This window comes from Myxine glutinosa, chromosome 12 (genome assembly GCF_964187855.1).
Source record: "Myxine glutinosa chromosome 12, kmMyxGlut1.1, whole genome shotgun sequence".
Classification (NCBI taxonomy): domain Eukaryota; kingdom Metazoa; phylum Chordata; class Myxini; order Myxiniformes; family Myxinidae; genus Myxine; species Myxine glutinosa.
Genome location: NC_136272.1, coordinates 106,226,263 through 106,250,884, shown reverse-complemented (window position 1 = coordinate 106,250,884; position 24,622 = coordinate 106,226,263). Strand labels below are relative to the sequence as shown.

General features: G+C 42.5%; 1 protein-coding gene across 4 annotated transcripts in view; it reads right to left on the bottom strand.

Moving 5' to 3' along the window:
• The window catches only part of LOC137437714 (neuronal membrane glycoprotein M6-b), a 58,232-nt gene that overhangs the window by 29,220 nt on the left and 4,390 nt on the right, over positions 1-24,622 (bottom strand). The window contains exons 1-3 of one of the 4 annotated variants that reach the window (XM_068132266.2): positions 23,186-23,320; positions 8,961-9,126; positions 4,923-5,073 (exon numbers count right to left, since the gene is read on the bottom strand). In XM_068132266.2, coding sequence (XP_067988367.2) covers positions 4,923-5,073; positions 8,961-9,126; positions 23,186-23,222 — 354 coding nt within the window. In that variant the 5' untranslated portion in view covers positions 23,223-23,320. Of the gene's footprint in view, positions 1-4,922; positions 5,074-8,960; positions 9,127-21,401; positions 21,421-23,094; positions 23,321-24,622 lie in introns of those variants that run through there. The other 3 variants (XM_068132265.2, XM_068132268.2, XM_068132267.2) reach the window with 3 other exon arrangements.

Genomic DNA, 24,622 nt, shown 5'->3' with positions numbered 1-24,622 from the left:
AAGTCCAGTGACCCGGAGACAGTGCAAGCAGTTCAAGAAATGTTTACACATAGCCCAAGAAAGTCAATTTGACAAGCAGCAAGGGAAAGTGGGCTCTCCTTTCACACAGTACGAACTGTGCTCAAAAAGGAGCTTAAATGGCATGCTTGGAAGCCGCACTACTGTCAAGCACTCTCTGCTGAAGACTGCGACATTCACATGGAGTTTGGGGAGGTGATGCTGGCTTGGTATGAAGACTGGTCTGATCTCTTTTAAAAATATCCTCTGGTCTGATGAAGCAGTATTTCACATCGGTGGGTTTGTGAACCGTCACAACTGCTATTACTGGGCAGGAGAAGATCCTCGTGTTATTTCTGAAAAAACGCAATATCGGCCCAAGGTAACGGTGTGGTGTGGAATGACCACACCGTGTTTGTAGGGCTTCCGAATTTCAAACAAAACATAATCTGAAAAAAAACCAACAAAGATTAAATTCTCATACATTAAGGAACAAACACTAAAAATTTGAGAAAAATATTACAATAAATAAATAATTTCTAAATATTTTAAAATAGGGAGGTACTTTTCAATCACCCTGTATATATATATATGTATATATATATATATATATATATATATATATATATATATATATATACATATATATATATATATATATATATATATATAAAAATCGGGATTTAAATTTAATTCAAAAATTGATCCAGACGTCTATTTTCTTTCAACATTCAAACCGACGGAGGTACAGTCACGTGAAAAAGTAAGTACACCCCATGTAAAGTTTTGACTTTTTCAACATATTTCAACATGTTGAAACATATATATATATATATATATATATATATATATATATATATATATATATATATATATATATATATATATATATATATATACATATATATATATATATATATATATATATATATATATATATACAGCTATTTGATCTTCATTTCAACAATATTGATAGATAAAGGTGATATAATATAACAAATATCATGAAACATTTACATTTTGTCGTCCATTGTATAATTTAAATAAACATAAATGCAAATTTCGCATGTGGAAAAAGTAAGTACACCCTTGGCTCTAATAGGTGGTATTGCCCCCTTTGGCAGAAACAACCTCAAGTAGGCATTTCTTATAACTGTCTACCAGTCTCTGACATCGACTGGGAGGAATTTTTGCCCACTCCTCCATGCAGAACTGTTTCAGCTGTGCGATGTTTGAGGGGTTTCTTGCATGCACAGCTCGTTTCAAATCCCCCCACAACATCTCGATGGGATTTAGATCTGGGCTTTGACTTGGCCATTCCAGAACCCTCCATTTCTTTATTTTCAGCCATTCCTTGGTGGATTTACTGGTATGTTTAGGGTCATTGTCATGTTGCAAGGTCCACCTTCGTTAGAGCTTCAACTTTCCGACAAATGGCCTCACATTATCCTCAAGTACCCTCTGGTACAATGAAGAATTCATAGTGGATTATATGATGGTGAGCTGCCCAGGCCCTGATGCAGCAAAGCTGCCCCAAACCATAATATTTCCACCACCATGCTTTACAGTTGGTATCAGGTTCTTGTGGTCAAATGCTGTCTTTGGTTTTCACCAAACATGTCTTCTGGGACTGTGGCCAAATAGCTCGACCTTTTACTCATCTGTCCAGAGTACATTGTTCCAGAAGTGCTGGTCTTTGCCGAGGTGTTCATTGGCAAACTTTAGTCTTGCCCTGATGTTCTTTCTGGACAGCAAAGGTTTCCTCCTGGCACACCTCCCATGTAGATCAAATTTGTGCAGCCTCTTTCTCATGGTAGACTCGTGCACTTTGACATCAACAGTGACAAGAGCTACCTGTAGGTCCCGTGATGACATTCTGGGGTTCTTAGAGACTTCTTTCAGCATCTTGCGGTCTGCTCTCGGGCTGAACTTACTGGGGCGGCCTGGCCTGAACAAGTTGGCAGTTGTTTGGAATCTTCTCCACTTGTAGATGATCTTCCGGACAGTCGAATGATTGATTTCAAATTGTTTGGAGATCTTTTTAAATCCCTTACCAGACTCGTAGGCATCTATAACCTTCTTTCTGAAGGCCTCAGATAGCTCTTTTGATCTTGGCATGGTGACGCTACACACTTCAACAACAAAGAGCAAACCAAACTAAATGTCTGAGGTTTAAATAAGACAGGTTCCTCCAAGATCCTCTCTAACGATGTTCTAATCATTTGCACCAGAGCTGGTGCACCTGATTCTAATTTTAGGTATTTGAAGTAGTGATAAATGTAGGGGTGTACTTACTTTTTCCACATGCGAAATTTGCATTTATGTTTATTTAAATTATACAATGGACTACAAAATGCAAATGTTTCATGATATTTGTTATATTATATCACCTTTATCTGTCAATATTGTTGAAATGAAGATCAAATAGCTGTATGTTGAAATATGTTGAAAAAGTCAAAACTTTACATGGGGTGTACTAACTTTTTCACGTAACTGTAGTTATTTATCACAGCATCTGTAGAATTTTCACCCTTTTACTCAACTACGTTTCACTGTTATTAGGTGGAGCACAAAAATCAACTGAGCTTTATAGATATTTAGATAAGACTCTCGGGTCTAGGTGAACATTTTTATTGGCTTCAGTGGAAAAAGCCATTTCTAACGGACTTAGGAAGAACAATGTAATATTAAAAACTTCATCACTTAACAACTTGCTCCAGTTTCTTCTATTTATAGACTCGCACTTAATGTAATGACTCTAAAATTGACGTGATGTTCCATTTTAATATAGTGGCAGGCCTGGGATGAACGTGGTAGAGGCTCCTGGGCCAACGCTTGTGAAAGATGGGATATTTCACATCCACGTGATTGCAGATGGGAGAGTTGGAGTAATGTCCGTCCAATGCGGGGAAGTTTGAACTCCGATTGTGGTCTGCTGGGAATCAAACCTTGAAGTAATCAAGGTCATTGCAGGAGTTTAAATTGGAAATGTCCTGCAATGTGGGAAGGTGTTAACTATTACCCATGAACTGTTGAGCCGTACAGAGAATTTGGTTATTGGCTCAAAAGGCCTATGCTTTGGGGAACATTCGGGAAATGGTGAGCGTAACCAACGAGCAAGAGCAGATTGGAGAGCTGGCGTAACGACCTTCTGAGGAAGACCTCCATTTCTCTATGTAGTCAGGTTCACTATGTTTTTTCGTTCAAAATTTTTGCAGATTAGCAAAACTATACATTTTTGGAATATTCAGAGCATGAGGAATCCAAAAATTAATGTTGGCATTTGCGTAGACACCTTTGCGAAAATGACACTCAGGACAGTGATGAAGATCTGTAAAAGCATATTCCTGAACGGTATAGACCGAGTAGATCCTGTGTATAGGACTTAGAGCTCAATCTGATACCAACAAGGCTGCTTTCTTGCTTTATAAACCCATATCTATAACTTCAAATGACTTGCAATATCATGTATTATGTAATAGTTATATCACAAATATAAAGACAACGGTTTTCAATTACCTTTGTTTGTTGCTTTTCTATAATCCTGAGCACTATTTTGAGGCCTTTATTGGATTCCTTGACCCAGAAAACATAGGATTAGCATATTTAATTAAGTTTCTAGGTTGACGAGAAGCCGAGATCGCGCAAAATATGTATTTTATGGCGGCCATTTTGAAAATCCAAAATCTGGGTCTGTGCAAATGCAGACATTGATTTTCGGATTCTCCATGCTCTGATTCCAAAAATGTACAGGTTTGCTAATCTCCCAAAATTTTGAACGAAATTATATTTGTTAACATAGTGAACCTGACTAATGGGGTATGTGTGCAAATATTTTCGTCATCTTCATATCTTCCGAGATTTGAACCCAGAACCAAGCAGCTGCCACCCCCAAGCCCTCAAAACGTAAGCTTCGTTCATCGTGTGGCACCCATCACCTCCCATTTCCTAACGTGTGCTCCTTCACATTCCCCACACCACCTCGTTTCCACCCAACCCCACCACCTTTCCTTCCAATGTTTATACTTCCATGAGCCCGACCCATAAACTAATTTTTGCCAGTGGTATAAAATCAGCAAGTATGGTACAAACAAAACAGTGATGTGGATACTGTGAGGGTTGATGGCACATGCGATGGGAAGGGAAGGCAAGGTGTTCAGCACACATTACACCAGCTACAGTTTATACATTCGTGAGAGTTTTGGGATTTCTGATTCAGTCTTAGACCGGAAATGCCTAATATTACTCATTTACCTGAAAGCCTCATCCAGACTGTCATTGATAACTCGCAAAAAGCAGAGAACGCCAGTTAAAACTGGCAGTTATTTTCGGGATAATGTGGATATAAAACCGCCGTCGTTTGAATGACAGGTGTAACTGGGATATTTGACGGAGTTTCATGTGACGTCAGCCACGACAATCTGTTTTGGGTACGGAGCCAATGAGAGCGGACTTCCTGCTACCCTCCTGAGAGTTGCTTGGAGCCGTGTCCCAAGTGGAATCGAACTTCTATAATGTTTTAATCTGTCCCTTTGGCCATTCCTTCATCCTAATTGTATTAATGATTATGTCAGCAATAGTACACATTGTCAACGTTTTGGGGCACGGGGATGTGATCCCACAACCATCTCAAACAAAAGCCAGAGTGACAGCCGAACGAGGGAACCAAAACGGTCTTGACACCACGGTATACCTGCCAGTTATAACCGACACTCTCACTTTGCCAGTTATGAATGACATTTGTACGAGACGATGCAGTCACCTTTTGCTGCAATGTTGTCGCACAGACATGGCGCTTACGGGGAGCAAATACCGGGCATCATGTAGAGCCAACCCAAAGGAAAGTAACACACTAATTACAACCTGCAGGTTTCGGAGATAAAACATGCGCAGGTCATGCACCCGACGGTTCGCACAAGGCTCACCCAGACGCTGATACATCTTCCGCAGCACGCGGTCGACACGCTGTAGCTCTTCCTCGGGCGGCTGATCAACACTCCTTCGGTGAAGAGGAGGATCCCGTAGAGGAAGAACGCTCCGGCCGTGCCATATATCACAACGAGAAAAATGTCGATCCTAGGGATGGGAATCAGAGCACTTGTGAACCTCAAACCTCTCCTTAAGCTGACCTCGATTGGGTGGCTCATGCACATCGAGGAGCAGCACCCGTGCCACCTATATAATTGGCATGATCGTCCATTGGACAAACAAAGGGTGAAGCACGTTTATAAAGTAAAATAAAAACAGCGAAATTACCTCCCTTTTTCAATCTCGTAATGATTGATGATATTATTCAAACACATATATTAAATTACGTCAACATTTCAAGTGATTACAACCAAAAACACCCGTTCATCAAATATAATGCGACGAGTTATATAAACGAGGCCTATCCTGGCTTTCACGCTTGGGTTGCCCCCCCTTCTCATTCACATCCGAGCGCATATCTCATGATGAGGGGATCCAAGATTTGAAATCCGATAAACTGGTGTTGCTTCGTCCATCGTCTCCAAATGTCCATATAATCTATCTAAATGCACATCGGTGTTTTCTAATGTCCTTGTCCATTGTACAGTATATATGGGCCGTTGAAAAAGTTATTACAACAGGATACTCAGGATAGTCCGAGAAAGAGCCAGTATTAAAAAATATATTTTCAAGTACGCAAGTTTATAAATAAATTATTAGTGGAGAGTTTCCTTACTAATCGTATGTACTTAAATGAAATAGAAAAATCATTGGCGTTCCTTGGACTGGGCTAGCAGGATGGCCTGGACACCTGGAGGTACGCAAACTCACCTCTAAATTGCCCAGCCTGGATTCCAATGTCACCCCGGTGTTTCACAAGCACGGTGATTCATCAATTTGCGTGTCGTTCCACGGATGGACGTTAAACTGGGCATCCCGTCTGCCGGCATTAGTTGGTGATCATTAAAGACCCCACGGTGCCGTTTGTGAAGAGTAGGCGAGCTCTCGCCGGCATCCTGCCCAAATTCCAAATTCCTGTCCTAACCTGAATCGAACGCCAGGCTTGGCCAGCCAGTTCGTGAAAGATTTAGGCCAAGCTTCCCCCAGCCAACCCTACAAGAATGTGGGAATAATTGTGGCTGCTACACAAGAAGATTGGCATTCCTTTGACTATTGTGACTTCAAATATATATATATATATATATATATATACCGTATATAATTGAGTACAAGACCCCAACCATGTATAAGTCGATCCCAACTTTTTTCCTATATCCCGTGTATAATACGGCCCCAGTTTTTTACCTGACATATTTTCGCATGCGCATGTTTTGCACACCTGAGCCAACCAACAAGCAAGACTAGAAACATCGAGAAACTACAGCAATTTTCAATGAGTAGCCTATGCATGCTGCCATCATCCTTGTTTTTGTCTGGTCGTTTGTTTAGATCATGTTGCATTACTGATTAGCGATCCGTGTACCGATAGTGTGCGCAGGACTAGGCATGTCTAGGAATCACGAACAAGGAAGTGGTGTCCCGAGTTATTTATCTCAATCTTATATTATCTCAATAACACTGAAATGTCTGAAATTAACATCGTTTTGTGTGATCCTGCAATTGTTGCCGACGGTAGTCATTATTTGATAACGGGCGACCCTTCTGTATTTTCACACTATTCAGATTCAGTCTTGAGAATTCAGCGTTGCTTGCAAAGTTATTTACGGACTTCACAATATTTTATTGCCAACTCTGATGTCGTAGGTCATATGGTATGGCAGCCATAATAGATTAAAGAGGAAAAAAATTGGACAATCCTCTCCAAAACTGCTCAACAAAAAAAATTGAAACTTGGCACATGTCATCAACTCCCCATGGGATATGTAGGGTGCTAACGATGACATCGTCGGTGAAGCGGTATTTCAGCCATAATTGGTTGAATTGAAATCTTTATCTGAAAGATTTGAAACTATATATCTGATCTCTGACCCGATGTGAATGAAGAATTAAATTTATGACGTTCATAATCCATGCCAAAAAAAACTATGTGACATAATAGGATGCATGAATGACACTGGTGCCTTCGATACGGTCTGGCACCCCACCCTACCCACCAAACTCTCCTCCTATGGTATCCATGGAAACCTCCACACATGGCTTGCCGACTTCCTCTCTGGTCGCAGTCAACGTGTGGCCCTGAATGGAATTCTCTCATCTCCCCTTCCTGTTCAGGCTGAGTTCCCCCAATACAGTGTTCTGGGCACTGTGCTTTTTCTGGTCTTCATCAATGATCTCTCCGACTCTCTGGAAAATCCTCTCTATCTCTTTGCTGATGACTCCACTCTCTGCCGCTCCATACCTCATCCATCAGATCGGCTCGCTTCACAAACTGGTCAAACAAGTGGAACATGTCTTTCAATCCAGACAAATCTCACACTCTCACTTTGTCTGTCCCTAAAGACCGTCTGGACAACCCTCCCATCTACTTTCTCAACGATGCTCTCCAAGAAGTTCTGTCACTCAAACTCTTGGGTCTCACTATCTGCCATGATCTTTCCTGGGAAAACCACATTTCCAAGCTGGCCTCCAAAGCCAGTCGCCGTCTGGGCATCCTCCGTCGTGCGAAGTCCTTCCTTGGCACACCTGAGCTCCTCACCACATACAAAGCTTTCATCCGCAGCTCAATGGAATACTACTCTCCCCTCTGGGCTGGTGCTCCTGCCTCACATCTAGCTCGTCTTCATGCTGTTGAAACCAAAGCTTTCAGAATCATTGAAATCTCCCGTGATGAAGCTGATTCTGAGGGTCTTTCTCTCTCTCTCACTGCAGGCAGGTTGGTGGTTTTTCTGTCTTCTATCGACCCCTCTCCAGCCTTGCTCCCCCTGCTCTGTCTGTGCTCTGTCCCTCAAATTATCCTGCAGGTTGCACAAGATCTGCCAGCTACCCTCTTCTGGTGAAACTGCCAAAATCAAGACTCGCTGCTCACCTTCACTCTTTCATTCCTCTTTCCTCCCGACTCTGGAGCAAACTCCCTCACTCTCTTCAATCCCACTCCTCCCTCCAGGTCTTTAAAACAGCTGTTCACCACCATCTCTTATCTTCCCTCATCCAAAACCTTGATGTTTTCCACCCCCGTTAATCCACCCGAAATCCACGTCCTTCAAATTCCGTTTTCTTTCCTTGAAATCTCCTGTAGTGTCCATCTTGTTTATCCCGTGTACATCGCCCAAGCCCTCTCCCTCCCACAGGTCTTCCAATGTCCCTGTTCCCTACTGTTGTTGTGCTTCCCTCTCTCTCTCCCCCTCTTGTCTCCCGCTCCCTTTATTTTACGTTATAGGTGTTCGCTTTCGTATGAGCCTTGACGAAGTATAGAATTATTTTTTTAATGTATTGTATGTGCGAGCGCTTTAACATCCCTAACCATATATAGTCCAGCAATTACATACGATTATGCCGACAATTTCGCAATTACGAGCTCTTACGCATTACATCACTCGATGGATTAGCCCCGGTCACCTTGAAATTGTCATTACAATCGAATTTGCACAACAACAAGGGAAAGGAGTCGAGGAACTGTTGAGCTTGGAGGATTGAATTACAGCTTTTACTCCTCATTACTACAGCTTACGACAGTCAGTCCATTCACGGCCGGTGTATCATTCCAAGATTGTGCAAACAAAAAAGTCCACATTCTACGAGAGTCGATGAAAATTACGTTATCCTCCTCCTGGTCGATAAGTGTGTATGGATGCAAGTCACCTTACTAGAAGATCACCCACAGGAATCTAAAACCTAAAACAAAAAATGTTTGCTATGGTCATGACCCAGTTTCGATTTGCACCGAAAATGATGGCGCCGCATAATCAAGACAACTGCGATTGTTTGGTTTCGTGTCTCATGCATCGTTTTCCAATTTTCCCATTAGCCCAATCACCGTGATCCGGTTACAGGCCACACCCAGGTCGAGTGAAGGCCAATTTAGGGATGATACCCACAGCTGGTAGATGATCAGAGACGTATCTTCAGAAAGGTTCCAGTGGTTCTGGAGGAGCCAGGCAGTCCCGGATAAAGCCTCATGTCCAGCTCCGCAGAACAAAGCGACTCCAGCAAAACACAGGATGGTAGCGAGCAAGGTAACCCGTGGAACTCCCCTCATGCAGCCTACATGGGGAAGAAATGTCAAAGAGCAAGCGCCAGCTGATGCTGCATTCAAAAAGACCTTTTCATGGTCAACAAACATTATCACTGGTAGGCAACAACTCCACAACATTCCACCAGAAAATACTACACACCTACACACCATTCCGCTGTAAACAAACAACTACACAACATTCCCCTGTAAACAAACAATGACACAACATTCCACGTTAAACAACTACACCACACTCCAATGGAAGCAAACATAACGGTGGTGAAAACAACTACGCCACATTCCTGGCGTTGTTGAACGCAGCCTTGGCACTTGGAGGTGATACAAACCCTCCAACTCAAAATGATATTTCTCACCCTTTATCATTACCATGGAGACCATATCCATCGTTTACGAGGATGATCAAAAAGTTTTACCCTCGAAAATAGTTTTCGAGCCAAGAGGGTCCATGTTGTGTGTTCCAATGGCATTCGGAAGGTCTGCGGTGGTTGGAATATGGGACTGGCTGGAAAGTGGAAACTTGTTATAGCTAGAGGGTTTCGCTTCATGGACAGGGAGAAAACCTTTTGACTGGCCCTCGTGTGTTGCTGCAGACAGGTATGGACAAGATAATCAGGGGGTGGACCTTGGAATACGTCTAAGTACAAGCCGCTGCGTGCGCTCATCAAATAAATGAGTTTCGTTGAAAACAAAACGACCAAATCAAGCAAGGCAACCGGGTTAGCCTGTTAGGGTTAGTTACCATCTGAATCATACCTGGTGTTGGCTTAATGGTTAACGTGGCTTGCTTAAGATCCTAGGGTCTTGAGCTGTTAGTTTTAGTTATCATCTGAACCATACCTGGTGTTGGCTTAATGGTTAACATGGCTTGCTTAAGATCCTAGGGTCTTAAGAATGTGGCTTGCTAGAGATCCTAGGGTCTTGAGCCCTTAGGGTTAGTTATCATCTGAACCATACCTGGTGTTGGCTTAACGGTTAAGGTAGCTTGCTTAAGATCCTAGGGTCTTGAGAAGGTGGTTTGCTTAAGATGCGAGGATCTTGAGCTGTTAGGGTTAGTTACCATCTGAATCATACCTGGTGTTGGCTTAACGGTTAAGGTAGCTTGCTTAAGATCCTTGGGTCTTGAGCTGTTAGGGTTAGTTATCATCTGAATCATACCTGGTGTTGGCTTAACGGTTAAGGTAGCTTGCTTAAGATCCTAGGGTCTTGAGCTGTTAGGGTTAGTTACCATTTGATAACCATACCTGGTGTTGGCTTAACAGTTAAGGTGGCTTGCTTAAGATCCTAACTAGGGTCTTGAGAATGTGGCTTGCTCGAGATCTTAGGGTCTTGAGCTGTTATGGTTAGTTATCATCTGAACCATACATGGTGTTGGCTTAACAGTTAACGCAGCTTGCAGTCTTAAGATCCTAGGGTCTTGAGAAGGTGGCTTGTGTAAGATCCGAGGATCTTGAGCCGTTAGGGTTAGTTACCATCTAAACCATTCCTGGTGTTTGCTTAACGGTTAAGGTGGCTTGCTGTCTGGAGATCCGAGGGTCTTGTTTAGTCTAGTAGGAAGACTAGGTCCCCCTGCACCCCCCGGAGATATACTTCTAATCAGTGTTTCTAGATTGGAAAAAATGTGTAGAAAATGACTAGCTATGGCCCCAAGCTGAAAAAATGTCCCACATACCATTTTTATGCAAATTACTGCTGCCATTATCAAAAAAACGATTTTTGACATATCTCAGCCAATATTGCAGATAATTGAAAAATGAAGGTGTCTAGACCCATGTTTTGAAGGGCATAGATCATGATAGAACTATTCATAACATGATTACATGTGTCTATGGTATACTAGTATGCATATTAATGCTGTAATTACAAAATAATCAGTTTTACAAATGATAAGGATACGTTAATACTGCAGATAACTTAACATGGTACATAAGGGGTCTAAACCCAGGTATTTTCAAGGTTAAATGTCAACAAGATGCTCCTGAGTCTTGCATAGGGGCGGGACATTGGCAGTAACATTGGTACCACTCAACTTTTCTTCCCACCATTGACTTTGTATTGCGAGAGATTTTCACTTGCTTATTTAAAGGTTTCTCACCCAGCCCACGTAAAATCTACCAACTCCTGCTGTTAACTCCCAAACATATTTTTTTATGTTATCCAATCACAGTGCAGAAATGACAGACTAGAGATCCAAATTAGTGCTGCTATAGCTGCCATTTTACATTTCCATCCATGTAACATGCGCGCTCGCGCGCTCGTATCAATTGGTAATGTCGCGCGCTCGTATCAATTGGTAACGTTGATGTTATTGAATACCTCAGTTGAAAGTTCAGTCTTCCATTCCATCTGTGTGTTGTTCTTGGTATTCATCCTCCAATCTAGCCAGGTAAGATGCTAACTATAATGTTACTCACACTCTTGACTTCAGTTTCTGCATGAAATCATAAACAGGCAGAATAACAGCTGAGCCAGCTAGCACCATGTTAGCTAACGTTAAAGCTAGCCTCATCTATGTACAGTATGTTCCTAATGTCGGTGTAACTTAAACTTTTGTTAATGCCAAACATGAGACATATCTGTTGACTTCTGTATATGAATTGAACCAGAAAGAGGCACGACAGCTGAGCTAGCTACAGTAACTTAGCACAATGTTTCATTGGCCTAGATAGCTAACGTTAGTGTGGAAGAATTTAGATGTTTTAGCTATTAGCACTTTTGATGCCACTAAACATGGTTTAGTCAGCTAAAAAGTACCCTAGTGTAGAACATGACTCAGAACCTCTGTTACCTCACTGAAAACTCAGAGCCTCCTTTCACAGGCACTTTTAACATCATTCGTGATTTCTTATTTGTCATTTAACAGTGATGGTAGACATCGACAGCAAGCATGCCCAAAAGAAAACGGAGTGTAGAACCTGCAGCCCAAAGCTCTCCTCCTACATGCATCCTTCATGTACCATCCATGTCTGATCATGGGGATTTCACGCCCCTCCGTAAAATTAAAGGATCTGCTTCAGAAAAACTGCAACTGCTTCAAAAGATCCGGGATAGACGTCTCAACCAACCGCATGACTCCCCATGTCGTATGCAATCAGTATGTGATCAGATCCCGGCAACTCTTCCTGATGACCTAGAAAGAGTAGGATATCACAGCAAGTGTTATAAGCACTTTGTCCGCCACTTTCATCGTCTGGGAGATGATACCAGGGCCATCAACCTCATCATGGCATCACTCTCCTCGTAAACCAGGAGGTTCTGCTGAACCCATCTTCCCGCCAGAGTGTATATTTTGTGAGAAAGTTGAGACCAAAGATGCTCATCGCAATACTGAGAGGCCTACAACCTTCCCATCCTTTAAAAACAAAGAAAATGCATGGGAGCAAATCGAAACACGGGCTGAGAAAATGGGTCTCTATCGACTCCATCGAAAGGTGAAAAACAAAGACCTCTTTGCATGTGAGGCCAAACACCATCCGTCATGTTTTAAAGCTTTCCGCACAGCATTCTACAACTATGAGCGTGCGATTCACAGAGCCGAAGCACCAAAGGAGCAGGCTTGCATGTCAGCCGCCCATGAAAAGGCATTCAACTCAGTACTGGAACACATTCAAACCCAGGTCATCCAGCAGAATAAAGTTCTACAGCTTTCTTCCTTGCGCTTGCTCTATGTCGAGGAACTGAAACTGAATGGATATGAGAACTCAAATTATCGGTCAGAGAAACTACTGAAACGCCTACAGAATGACCCAATCAAGGAGCATATCCACTTCACGAAGGTTGATCATGACAAATGTGATGTCATTTCTTTCTGGCTTGTGCACAGCTCAAACATAACAGTTTCCAATGCTCTCGCACGAGCATTCACACTCGGAAGCACAAACAAGAACCAAAATGTTGCCCTCCAACTTCGCCAGGGTATTCTACAGGCTTTCAGAGAGTGTAAAGACCAACCATGGCCACCAACAGCTGAAGACATGGAGCTCAATCCTGAAGACATCCTACCTCCAGACCTTGTCCGCTTTCTCAGCGTGCTAATGACTGGCAAGGAGGGCATCGAGACAGAAAAGGTGAAGCGTCTGGTCTTCTCCATTGGACAAGATCTGTGCCGTGCAGTGTCAGATGGAAAATGGAAGTTACCAAAGCACATTCTCCTCTGTGTGACTGTAAGGCACCTGTTCCGAAGCAAACAGCTCACCACAATACTACACAGGCTTGGACACTCTGAGAGCTACGATTTCGCCTTGGAGTTGGAAACTGCTCTCGCCAAGGTCCTGGATGAAGTCTCAACTTATCGTACACCACAAATTGTGACAGGAGAGGGCAACCTTGTATTCCACTGTGAGTGGGACAACTTGAATAAAACCACTACCAGTGTGCACGGCAGCAACATTGTAAACAGTGCTGGAGGAATCATGGTGCAGGAGGTCAAGCCCGGGTTCGAGAGCAGCAAGGACCGAATGCTACCTACCATCAATAGGTCACAACAGCGTAGCCTGAAGGTCGACACACCAAAAACTCTCCCACCCTTGCACTTTACTCGCGTTGGCCCGAAGTTCCCTGAAGGCTCATCATTCACACCGCCAGCAGAGAATGACACAGTCTATGCCACTACGATGCAAGAGTACTACATCTGGCTCTTCATCAGATACATCGGAAGCTGTGGCCTGCAGCCTGTGCCTGGGCTAGGGGGTTTCACCTCTGCAACTGGTTCTCCCCCACCCAGCAAATCAACAGTCGACTACTGCACGCCTATCCACCAACCGATCACAGACAACGCAGTTGTTCGTGAGCTACTGAAGCGTTCCGAGGCAGCAACTGCTGAGGTGGGTCAGAGATGGGTCCTGAATACATTTGATCTGGGTGTCTGCATGAAAGCCCTTCCCATCATCTGGCGCTGGCCAAATGAATTTGCTAGTCATGTAGTAACGATTGGACCCTTCCACACATCCATGAACTACATCGGGATGCTCACTGGACACAACATGCGTGGTTCTGGATATGCAGAGATTCTCTTTGAGGCACAACTAGTAACAAGTGGATCTCTCAAAGGTGTTCTCAGTGGAAAGGCCTACGCAAAGTCCCTCTTTTGCCTCAAAACAGTGTGTGAGGCAATGGAGAGGCTGTTGATGGAGAGATTCACTGAGGAGGAGAACATCATGATCTCTGACCCTGCTGTGCTTCTCAGAATGACCCAGTCTTGCAACCGAGAGCACCTCGATGAAGCCCTCAAAGACCCCTCAACTCTACTCCTCATCAAAAATTTGCATAAAATTTGCATAATTTTGCATAAAATTTGCAGCAGTAATTTGCATAAAAATGGTATGTGGGACATTTTTTCAGCTTGGGGCCATAGCTAGTCATTTTCTACACATTTTTTCCAATCTAGAAACACTGATTAGAAGTATATCTCCGGGGGGTGCAGGGGGACCTAGTCTTCCTACTAGACTAGTTGTGCTGTTGAATTAAGACCAGGCGGGTCGATTCAGCCTGTCAGCCTTCCGAGGTCAGCAAAATGAGTATCAGCGAGCTGGTAATGGGGGCACTGCATCAGCGGCACAGCCGTGCCTCCACAAATGATGCAACCAGCAGCCACATACCCCATGTTCCAAATGTATCCCTTGCCAACCTATGTCTTTGTAATTCATTTTAGCTCACCTGGAACGTAGTTCCGTGGAGCTTATGGGATGTCACGTCGTCCGTCCGTCAATCCTTCAGTCCATCACTCCATCAACACTTGCAACTTCTTCAACAAAACTGCTGATGGGATTGTAACCAAACCTGGCTAAAATGATATTTGGTATGTTGCAACTCAACTATGGTCATGGCATTAAGAAAATCGGGGTCTAAGGGGGTCAAAGTGGGTCCACGTTTGACTCCCAAAATAGGTATTTGCTTTCTTCTCCGAAACTACACAAACAATTTCGATGAAACTTGACCACAACCTTCATCACGCGTGATGCACCAAAGTTTGTTCACGACATTAAAAAAAAAAATCAGGCCCTAAAGAGGTCTACGGGGGGAAAGGGGAGAAGGGGGTGTGAGGGGGAGGCGGAAGGGGATGTACCAATGTACATCACGACATTAAGGAGGTCAAGTTTTGAGGTGTGTGGTGGGGTTTGATCCCCTAAAATAGGTATTTTCTTTCTTCTCAGAAACTACACACACGATTTTGATGAAATATGATCACAACTTTCATCACCTGTGATGTACCAATGTTTGTTCACGGAATTAGAAAAATTGGGGTGCAAGGGGTTCTACAGGGGTGGGGCAGGGGAGGTAGGGGTTGCCCCCCCCCACCCCCAAAAAATTTTGGGGGGGGGTTTAAAGTCATGATTAAGTTAGTATGATTCTACATGCTGCCCTGTCTCCAAACAACCACTGAAGTTGGTTTAATATACCTTTAGTCGGTGTAGTATACTGCTTTGGTGCTTTATGCTACCAGGTGAGTGCCCAGGGCTATTGCCCCTATTTTTAAGTGCAACGGTTGATGTCTACAAATGACCTTCTGCATGTGATTTCTCTCCAAACTCGTCCATGAGCCCAAGATCCATGTAGACAAATAATATGATCACTCCGTTTTGTTTGTAAGGACATCCTGATGAGTTTGGGTATCATGTACTGCTAATGGAACCAGGCAGATCAAGAAATCAAACATTTAAAAAAAATCAAAAGAAAAATCAATGAACTCCTTTGGATGGCTCTTTGGTCTAGCTAGTACATGAGAAAGGCTGAACGGTAACATGCTCAGTCGTAAAAGGGTGTTGTTGTTGCTGCTACTGCACCACCACCACCACCACCACCACCACCACAGGCTCGTCGGTTAGGGTGCTGGCTTGGGATCCTAAGATCCTAGGATCCTGGGTTGGAATCCCGGTCGATCGCTGAATTAACACCAGGGGGGTTGACTCAGCCTGTCATCCCACCGAGGTCGGCAAATTGAGCACCAGTTCACTGGTAATTCCATGTGTGTCGCAACAGGGTTGGCGGTAGGAAGAGCATCCGGCCATAAAACATTGCTTCAAAAAGGGGTCCATGGTGCCCGAAAAAGGACAACCCCTGCTCTGCAGGGAAAAATGGCCTCTAAAGGTGTCTCCACATACTCAACTAAAGAACTGTCGGTCTTCTGCCTTCTGTCAATGTGTTGATCGGCCCAAATAGGAATTGCAACATTTGGTCGAAGCATCGACATGCAGAGGCCTTCCGTTATCAAACGTTAATCCTTCAAATTCAAACGTCGATAATTTCACATCCACAACAACAACATAAAAGCATAGGGGAAATACCCCTGGCGCTCACCTGGTAGAATAAACAGGATACTGCACTGACAAAAGGTATTTTAAATTAATTGCACTGGTTGCTAGAAGACAGGGGCAGCAGATAGCATCATACTAACAGAATCATAACACATGACAAATAAACAAAAAATACCTATTTTGGGGGGCAACCCCCCACCCCCACCCCGTGTACATCCTCAGACTCAAATTTTTCTAATGCCTTCAACAAACTTTGGTATATCACGGATGATGAAGGTGTGGTGAAGTTTCATCGAAACATTTCATTGTGTGTAGTTTCATTTCATTTCATTTCATTTTTTCATTTTATTTCATTTCATTTCATTTTTCATTTCAGTTTCATTTCACATTTCATTGTGTGTAGTTTCTGAGAAGAAAGCAAATACCTATTTTGGGGGTCAAACCTGGACCCACTTTGACCCCCGTAGATCCCCTTAGACTTTGATTTTCTTAGTGCCGTGAACAAACTTCGGTACATCAAGGGCGATGAAGGTTGTGGTCAAGTTTCATCAGAATAGTGTTTGTAGTTTCAGAGGAAAAAGCAAATTCCTATTTTGGGGGGTCAAACCTGGATCCACTTTGACCCCTGGTAGACCCCCTTAGACCCCGGGTTTTTTTAATGCCGTGAATAAACTTTAGTCACAGCACAACAAATATAATTTGTGCCAAGTTTGGTCACAATCCCATCAGGAGAAGGAGAAGAGGTTGCAAGTGTTTATGGGTGGACGGACTGACGGACGGACAACGCGCCATCGCATGAGCTCCCCTGAACTTCGTTCCAGGTGAGCTAACAAGTCGGGGAAGGTGGGGTTAGTTGGAACGTGGTGTTAGTTGGAACGTGGTGTTAGTTGGAACGTGGTGTTAGTTGGAACGTGGTGTTAGTTGGACCGTGGTGTGAGTTGGACCGTGGTGTGAGTTGGAACGTGATGTTAGTTGGAAAGTGGTGTTAGTTGGAACGTGATGTTAGTTGGAAAGTGGTGTTAGTTGGAACGTGGTGTTAGTTGGAACGTGGTGTTAGTTGGAACGTGGTGTTAGTTGGAACGTGGTGTTAGTTGGAACGTGGTGTTAGTTGGAACGTGGTGTGAGTTGGACCGTGGTGTTAGTTGGAATGTGGTGTTAGTTGGAAAGTGGCGCTAGTTGGAACGTGGGGTTAGTTGGAACGTGATGTTAGTGGGAACGTGGTGTTAGTTGGAACATGGTGTTAGTTGGAACGTGATGTTCGTTGGAACGTGATGTTCGTGGGAACGTGATGTTCGTTGGAAAGTGGTGTTAGTTGGAACGTGATGTTAGTTGGAATGTGGTGTTAGTTGGAAAGTGGTGTTAGTTGGAACGTGGTGTTCGTTGGAAAGTGGTGTTAGTTGGAATGTGGGGTTAGTTGGAATGTGGTGTTAGTTGGAAAGTGGTGCTAGTTTGAACGTGATGTTAGTTGGAACGTGATGTTAGTTGGAAAGTGGTGTTCGTTGGAAAGTGGTGTTAGTTGGAACGTGATGTTAGTTGGAAAGTGGTGTTATTTGGAATGTGATGTTAGTTGTAACGTGATGTTAGTTGGAACGTGATGTTAGTTGGAAAGTGGTGTTAGTTGGAACGTGATGTGAGTTGGAACGTGATGTGAGTTGGAACGTGATGTTAGTTGGAACGTGGTGTTAGTTGGAAAGTGGTGTTAGTTGGAACGTGATGTTAGTTGGAACGTGATGTTAGTTGGAACGTGGTGTTAGTTCGAATGTGGTGTTCGTTGAAACGTGATGTTAGTTGGAAAGTTGTGCTAGTTGGAACGTGATGTTAGTTGGAACGTGGGGTTAGTTGGAAAGTGGTGTTAGTTCGAATGTGGTGTTCGTTGAAACGTGATGTTAGTTGGAAAGTGGTGTTAGTTGGAACGTGGGGTTAGTTGGAACGTGGTGTTAGTTGGAAAGTGGTGCTAGTTGGAACGTGATGTTAGTGGGAACGTGATGTTAGTTGGAAAGTGGTGTTAGTTGGAACGTGATGTTAGTTGGAACGTGGTGTTAGTTGGAACGTGGTGTTAGTTGGAACGTGGTGTTAGTTGGAAAGTGGTGTTAGTTGGAAAGTGGTGTTAGTTGGAAAGTGGTGTTAGTTGGAAAGTGGTGTTTGTTGGAACGTGGTGTTAGTTGGAACGTGGTGTTAGTTGGAACGTGGTGCTAGTTGGAACGTGATGTTAGTTGGAACGTGGTGTTAGTTGGAACGTGGTGGTAGTTGGAAAGTGGTGCTAGTTGGAACGTGGTATTAGTTGGAACGTGGTATTAGTTGGAACGTGGTGCAAGTTGGAACGTGATGTTAGTGGGAACGTGGTGTTAGTTGGAACGTGGTGCTAGTTGGAACGTGGGGTTAGTTGGAACGTGGGGTTAGTTGGAACGTGGGGTTAGTTGGAACGTGGGGTTAGTTGGAAAGTGGTGCTATTTGGAACGTGGGGTTAGTTGGAACGTGATGTTAGTGGGAACGTGATGTTAGTTGGAAAGTGGTGTTAGTTGGAACGTGGGGTTAGTTGGAACGTGATGTTAGTGGGAACATGATGTTATTTGGAAAGTGGTGTTAGTTGGAACGTGATGTTAGTTGGAACGTGGCGTTAGTTGGAATGTGGTGTTAGTTGGAACGTGGTGCTAGTTGGAACGTGTTGTTAGTTGGAAAGTGGTGTTAGTTGGAACGTGGTGTTAGTTGGAAAGTGGTGGGTTTTTTTTTTTGGTTTTTTTTTTTTTAGTATTCAGAATCGAGGCTCGTGAAAGAGCTAAAGTTAGTTGGAACATTGCAGTTTTCAAAGAAAGCAAGGATGATGTCCAGATGGTGCAGGTAGATAATGACGTTGCCTTTCCACCATATTGCTTTCAATACAAAAGGAAAGGAGTTGTTGTGAAGAGAATGGCATGTTCGATTTTTGCAATTCTGAGTAAATATTTATCTTTGAGGAAAAGTTGTTTTATCTTGAGGACGTAGTAAGATAAAGGTGAGTACCTTTTATGTATTATATATGCAAGTACTAAGTGACAGTATGAGGCGAAGTAGATCTTGAAACTAAAGCACTGTGTTGTGTACTGTGCATAAGATTGTCACATGACCATTCAGGGTTAGTATGGGGTTAAAAAAAAAACACCTTTAGAGGCCATTTTAGAGTGTCAGAGTATGGGGTTAGTTGAAACATATTCCAAACATCCCCACATCCTAAATTTTCATTTGAAATTTTTGTCACTGATCTACACATAATACCCCTTAATGTCAAAGTGGAATTTTTTTAATAGAAATTTTTACAAAATAATTAAAAATGAAATACAGAAATATCTATTTTGCATAAGTATTCAACCCCCTGATTTAATACTTCACAGAAGCTCCTTTGGCAGCGATTACAGCTTCAAGTCTTCTTGGCTATGTCTGTATCGGCTTAGTACATCTGGATTTGGGGAGTTTCTCCCATTCCTCCTTGAGATTTGCTCAAGCTCTGTCAGGTTGGGTGGGAAGCATAGCTGAACAGCAATCTTTAAGTCTTTCCACAGATTCTCAATGGGATTAAATTTGGGCTTTGGCTGGGCCATCCAATCTCTTTCACATTCTTGTTCTGAAGCCATTCCAGTGTTGCTTTGGCTGTATGATTGGGGTCATTGTCCTGTTGGAGCATAAATCTTTGCCCAGTCTAAGGTCTATTGCATTCTGAAGCAAATTCTCCTCAGGTATTTGCCTCCATTCATTGTTCCCTCTATAATTACAAGTCCCCCAGTCCCTGCCACTGAAAAGCATCCCCATAGCATCATGCTGCTACCACCATGCTGCACGGTCGGGATGGTGTTACAAGGGTGATGAGCTGTGCTTTGTTTCCGCCAGACGTAGCACTTTGCATTCAGGCCAAATAGTTTAATTTTCATCTCATCAGACTACAGAATATTTTGCCTCATGCTCTTGAGTCTTTCACGTGCCTTTTTGCAAACTCCAGGTGTGCTGTCATGTACCTTTTCTCAGGAGTGGCTCTGTTTGGCCACTCTCCCGAAAAGCCTAGATTTGTGAAGTGCTGCAGAGACTGTTGTCCTTCTGGCAGGTTCTCCAATGTCAACCAAGGAATTCTGTAGTTCTGTCAGATTGGTCATTGGGTTCTTGGTCACCTCCCTGACCAAGGTGCTCCTTGCCCGGTTGCTCAGTTTGGTCGGACGGCCATTTCTAGGAAGAGTCTGGGTAGTTCCATATTCTTTCCCTTTCCTAATGATGAAGCTCAGAACTTTCAACTTGGGAACTTTCAACACTCTAGAAATGGTTTTATAACCTTCCCCAGATCTATGCCTCCTCATAATTCTATCTGAGATCTATGGAGAGTTCCTTGGACTCCATGGTAGAGTTTCTGCTGTGACATGCACTGTCAACTGTGGGACCTTACAGAAAGGTGTGTTTCTTTCGAAATCATGTCCAATCATTTTATTGGCCACAGGTGGACTCCAATCAGGTTGTAGAGACATCTCGTGGATGATCAAAGGAAATTGGATGTACCTGAGCTCAATTTGGAGTGTCATAGCAAAGGTGTTGAATACTTATTGACTCAAGACATTTCAGCTTTTCATTTGTAATGAATTTTTTAAAAATTTATATTAAAAAATCTACTTTTACGTTATGAGCTATTATGTGCAGATCAGTGACAAAAAAATTCAATTGCATCCATTTTAAATTCAGGCTGTAACACAACAAAATGTGAAAAAGGTCAAGGGGTGTGAATACGTTGTGATGACACTATGTAGTGAAACATCTTTTGTTTTTGTAAACAAAACCATATTATGTAATAAAGAGTTTTCGTGAAAAATGTTCCGACTATCCCCACATCCTCCCACATCCCCCTGACAAACTTCACCAATTCGGAAAAGTTTCACAATGGTCTCAGGGAAATCCTTGTGATGTGAACACGCCAATCAGGCTAATCACATTGTAATGAGTCATGCAAGAAAGATACATGGGTGATGTGTACAAGTATGTGCATTAAAGTGACATAATTATTAACAAAATGTCATAAAAACCTTAAACAAAGCTTTGGTGGTATCAACTGAACTCTCCACACTTGGATCGTACTCCAAAAAGAGTACTGGGGCTGCTGCTCTGCACAAGACGACCCCGAGGATGGACCGGGTGGTGAACGCAGGGTCGTGACTCTCGGCGTAAGGCTAATCTGTTAGCATCCAGTGGTGCCACGAATACATGCCTCCTTGTTATCATCAGAGCACATCGTGTATGCACAAGACGTGCCAGCAATACACAGCAGGCACGGATTACTGGCAATCACGCGTGGGGTCGTTGGTACTGAGCACGACCGAATACGGAGACCCTGGGAAAATCAACTCGATTAATGAACCTCCGAAAACATAAATGACGCATATGATGAGAGCATTTATCCACACCAAGATAACCGCATGACGATAACCACAAGAAAGTAACTGCACAAAGATTGCACTCGAAGACGACCATGTGAAGTTAACCACACGAAGATATGAACCCACAAGTATAACCACACAAAGATAAACCCCACAAAGATAATTACATGAATATAACCACATGAATATATAAACCCACAAAGACACCCAGACGAAGAGAAACCCACAAAGACATCCACATGAAGATAACTACTTGAAAATATCCACACAAAGATAATCACACAAATTGATCTCGACAAGAAAATAACTGCACAAACATAAAACTCCACCAAGATAAATAACCATTATGAAAATAAATCCACGAAGATAAACCCACAAAGATAAACCCACAAAGATAAACCCACGAAGATAACTCCACGAAGATAACTCCACGAAGATAACTCCACGAAGATAACTCCACGAAGATAACTCCACGAAGATAACTCCACGAAGATAACTCCACGAAGATAACTCCACGAAGATAACTCCACGAAGATAACCACGAAGATAACCACGAAGATAACTCCACGAAGATAACTCCACGAAGATAACTCCACGAAGATAACTCCACGAAGATAACTCCACAAAGATAATTCCACGAAGATAATTCCACGAAGACAAAAACCTAAAATATAAACTCAGGAATATAACCACGAAGATAAACCCACCAATTGATAAATCCGAGAAGATAACCATATAGATAAACCCACAAAATTACAACCATGAAGATAACTCTGAGAAGATAAACCTACGAATATATAAACCATGAAGACAACTCCATGAAGATAAACCTACGAAGATAAACCAACAAAGATACGCTTACAAAGATAAACCCACAAAGATAACTCAGAGAAGATAATCATGAAGATAAACCAACGAAGATAACTCCGAGAAAATAACTCCGAGAAGATAACTCCGAGAAGATAACTCCGACAATATAACACAAAGATAACTCTAAGATAAAACTACGAAGATAACTCCCAGAAGATAAACCACAAAGATAACTCCGAGACGATAACTCCACGAAGATAACTCCATGAAGATAACTCCATTAAGATAACCACGATAAGCGAAAGTAAACAAACTGAACGTCTCATGCAGCGTATGTCACTCTCCAGGTTGCATTCATTTGTAGACGTTTTCCCTGGACCTCGGTCTAGTCCTAATCGGGTCGAGCGCACCAGCTCAGATTCCACGTGCATTCCCGATCTCTGCTACAACGACCACTTGTTTGTCCAAATTCATGACATTCCGTCAAACTGCATCATTTATATTCGCCTCTTCCACAACACTCGACTCCCACCAAGAATATGCAAATGAAGCAGGATTCCCACGGTACCACCACCGACCAGAGGAAGCACAACACCACCACCAAACATGGAGTCATGGCTCACCTCGCCGGCTCTCCCCGCCGTATACGCCGCCATCCATTGCTGCCTCCTTAGTTGGACCAAGAGCGACCCGAACCTGCGCTCAACGTCGCGACTCGACAACCGTCCCTCCACCCTCCCTCTCCTCACATTCCCTCCCATTCCCTCCGACTCCTCCCCCCTACCCCCCAATCCTTCCCTTCGTGTCCCGATTATTTTCTCATTCTCCGCCCAGGCACGTCCCAGCACGTCCCGAGATTCATAAAGCCCTTCCAGATTTATATATTTTTTATTCCAAACTTTATCCCCAGAACGTCACCTCTTCTACTATCAATGCTTTATTTCAGTCCTTATCAATCCATCCATCCATCCATCCATCCATCAACACACTCCATCCATCAACACACTCCATCCATCCATTCATCCGATAAAACACATCCATCAATATAATCATACATTCATCCAATAATACCCATCCATCAATATAATCATACATTCATTCAATAATACCCATCCATCAATATAATCATACATTCATTCAATAATACCCATCCATCCATCCATAAATACATCTAATCATACATTCATTCAATAATACCCATCCATCAATATAATCATACATTCATCCAATAATACCCATCCATCAATATAATCATCCATTCATCCAATAATACCCATCCATCCATCCATAAATACATCTAATCATACATTCATTCAATAATACCCATCGATCAATATAACCATACATTCATCCAATAATACCCATCCATCAATATAATCATACATTCATTCAATAATACCCATCCATCAATATAATCATACATTCATCCAATAATACCCATCCATCAATATAATCATACATTCATTCAATAATACCCATCCATCAATATAATCATACATTCATCCAATAATACCCATCCATCAATATCATCATACATTCATTCAATAATACCCATCCATCCATCCATAAATACATCTAATCATACATTCATTCAAAAATACCCATCCATCAATATAATCATACATTCATTCAATAATACCCATCCATCAATATAATCATACATTCATTCAATAATACCCATCCATCAATATAATCATCCATTCATCCAATAATACCCATCCATCCATCCATAAATACATCTAATCATACATTCATTCAATAATACCCATCCATCAATATAATCATACATTCATCCAATAATACCCATCCATCCATCCATAAATACATCTGATCATACATTCATTCAATAATACCCATCCATCAATATAATCATACATTCATCCAATAATACCCATCCATCAATATAATCATACATTCATCCAATAATACCCATCCATCCATCCATAAATACATCTAATCATACATTCATTCAATAATATGCATCCATCAATATAATCATACATTCATTCAATAATACCCATCCATCAATATAATCATACATTCATCCAATAATACCCATC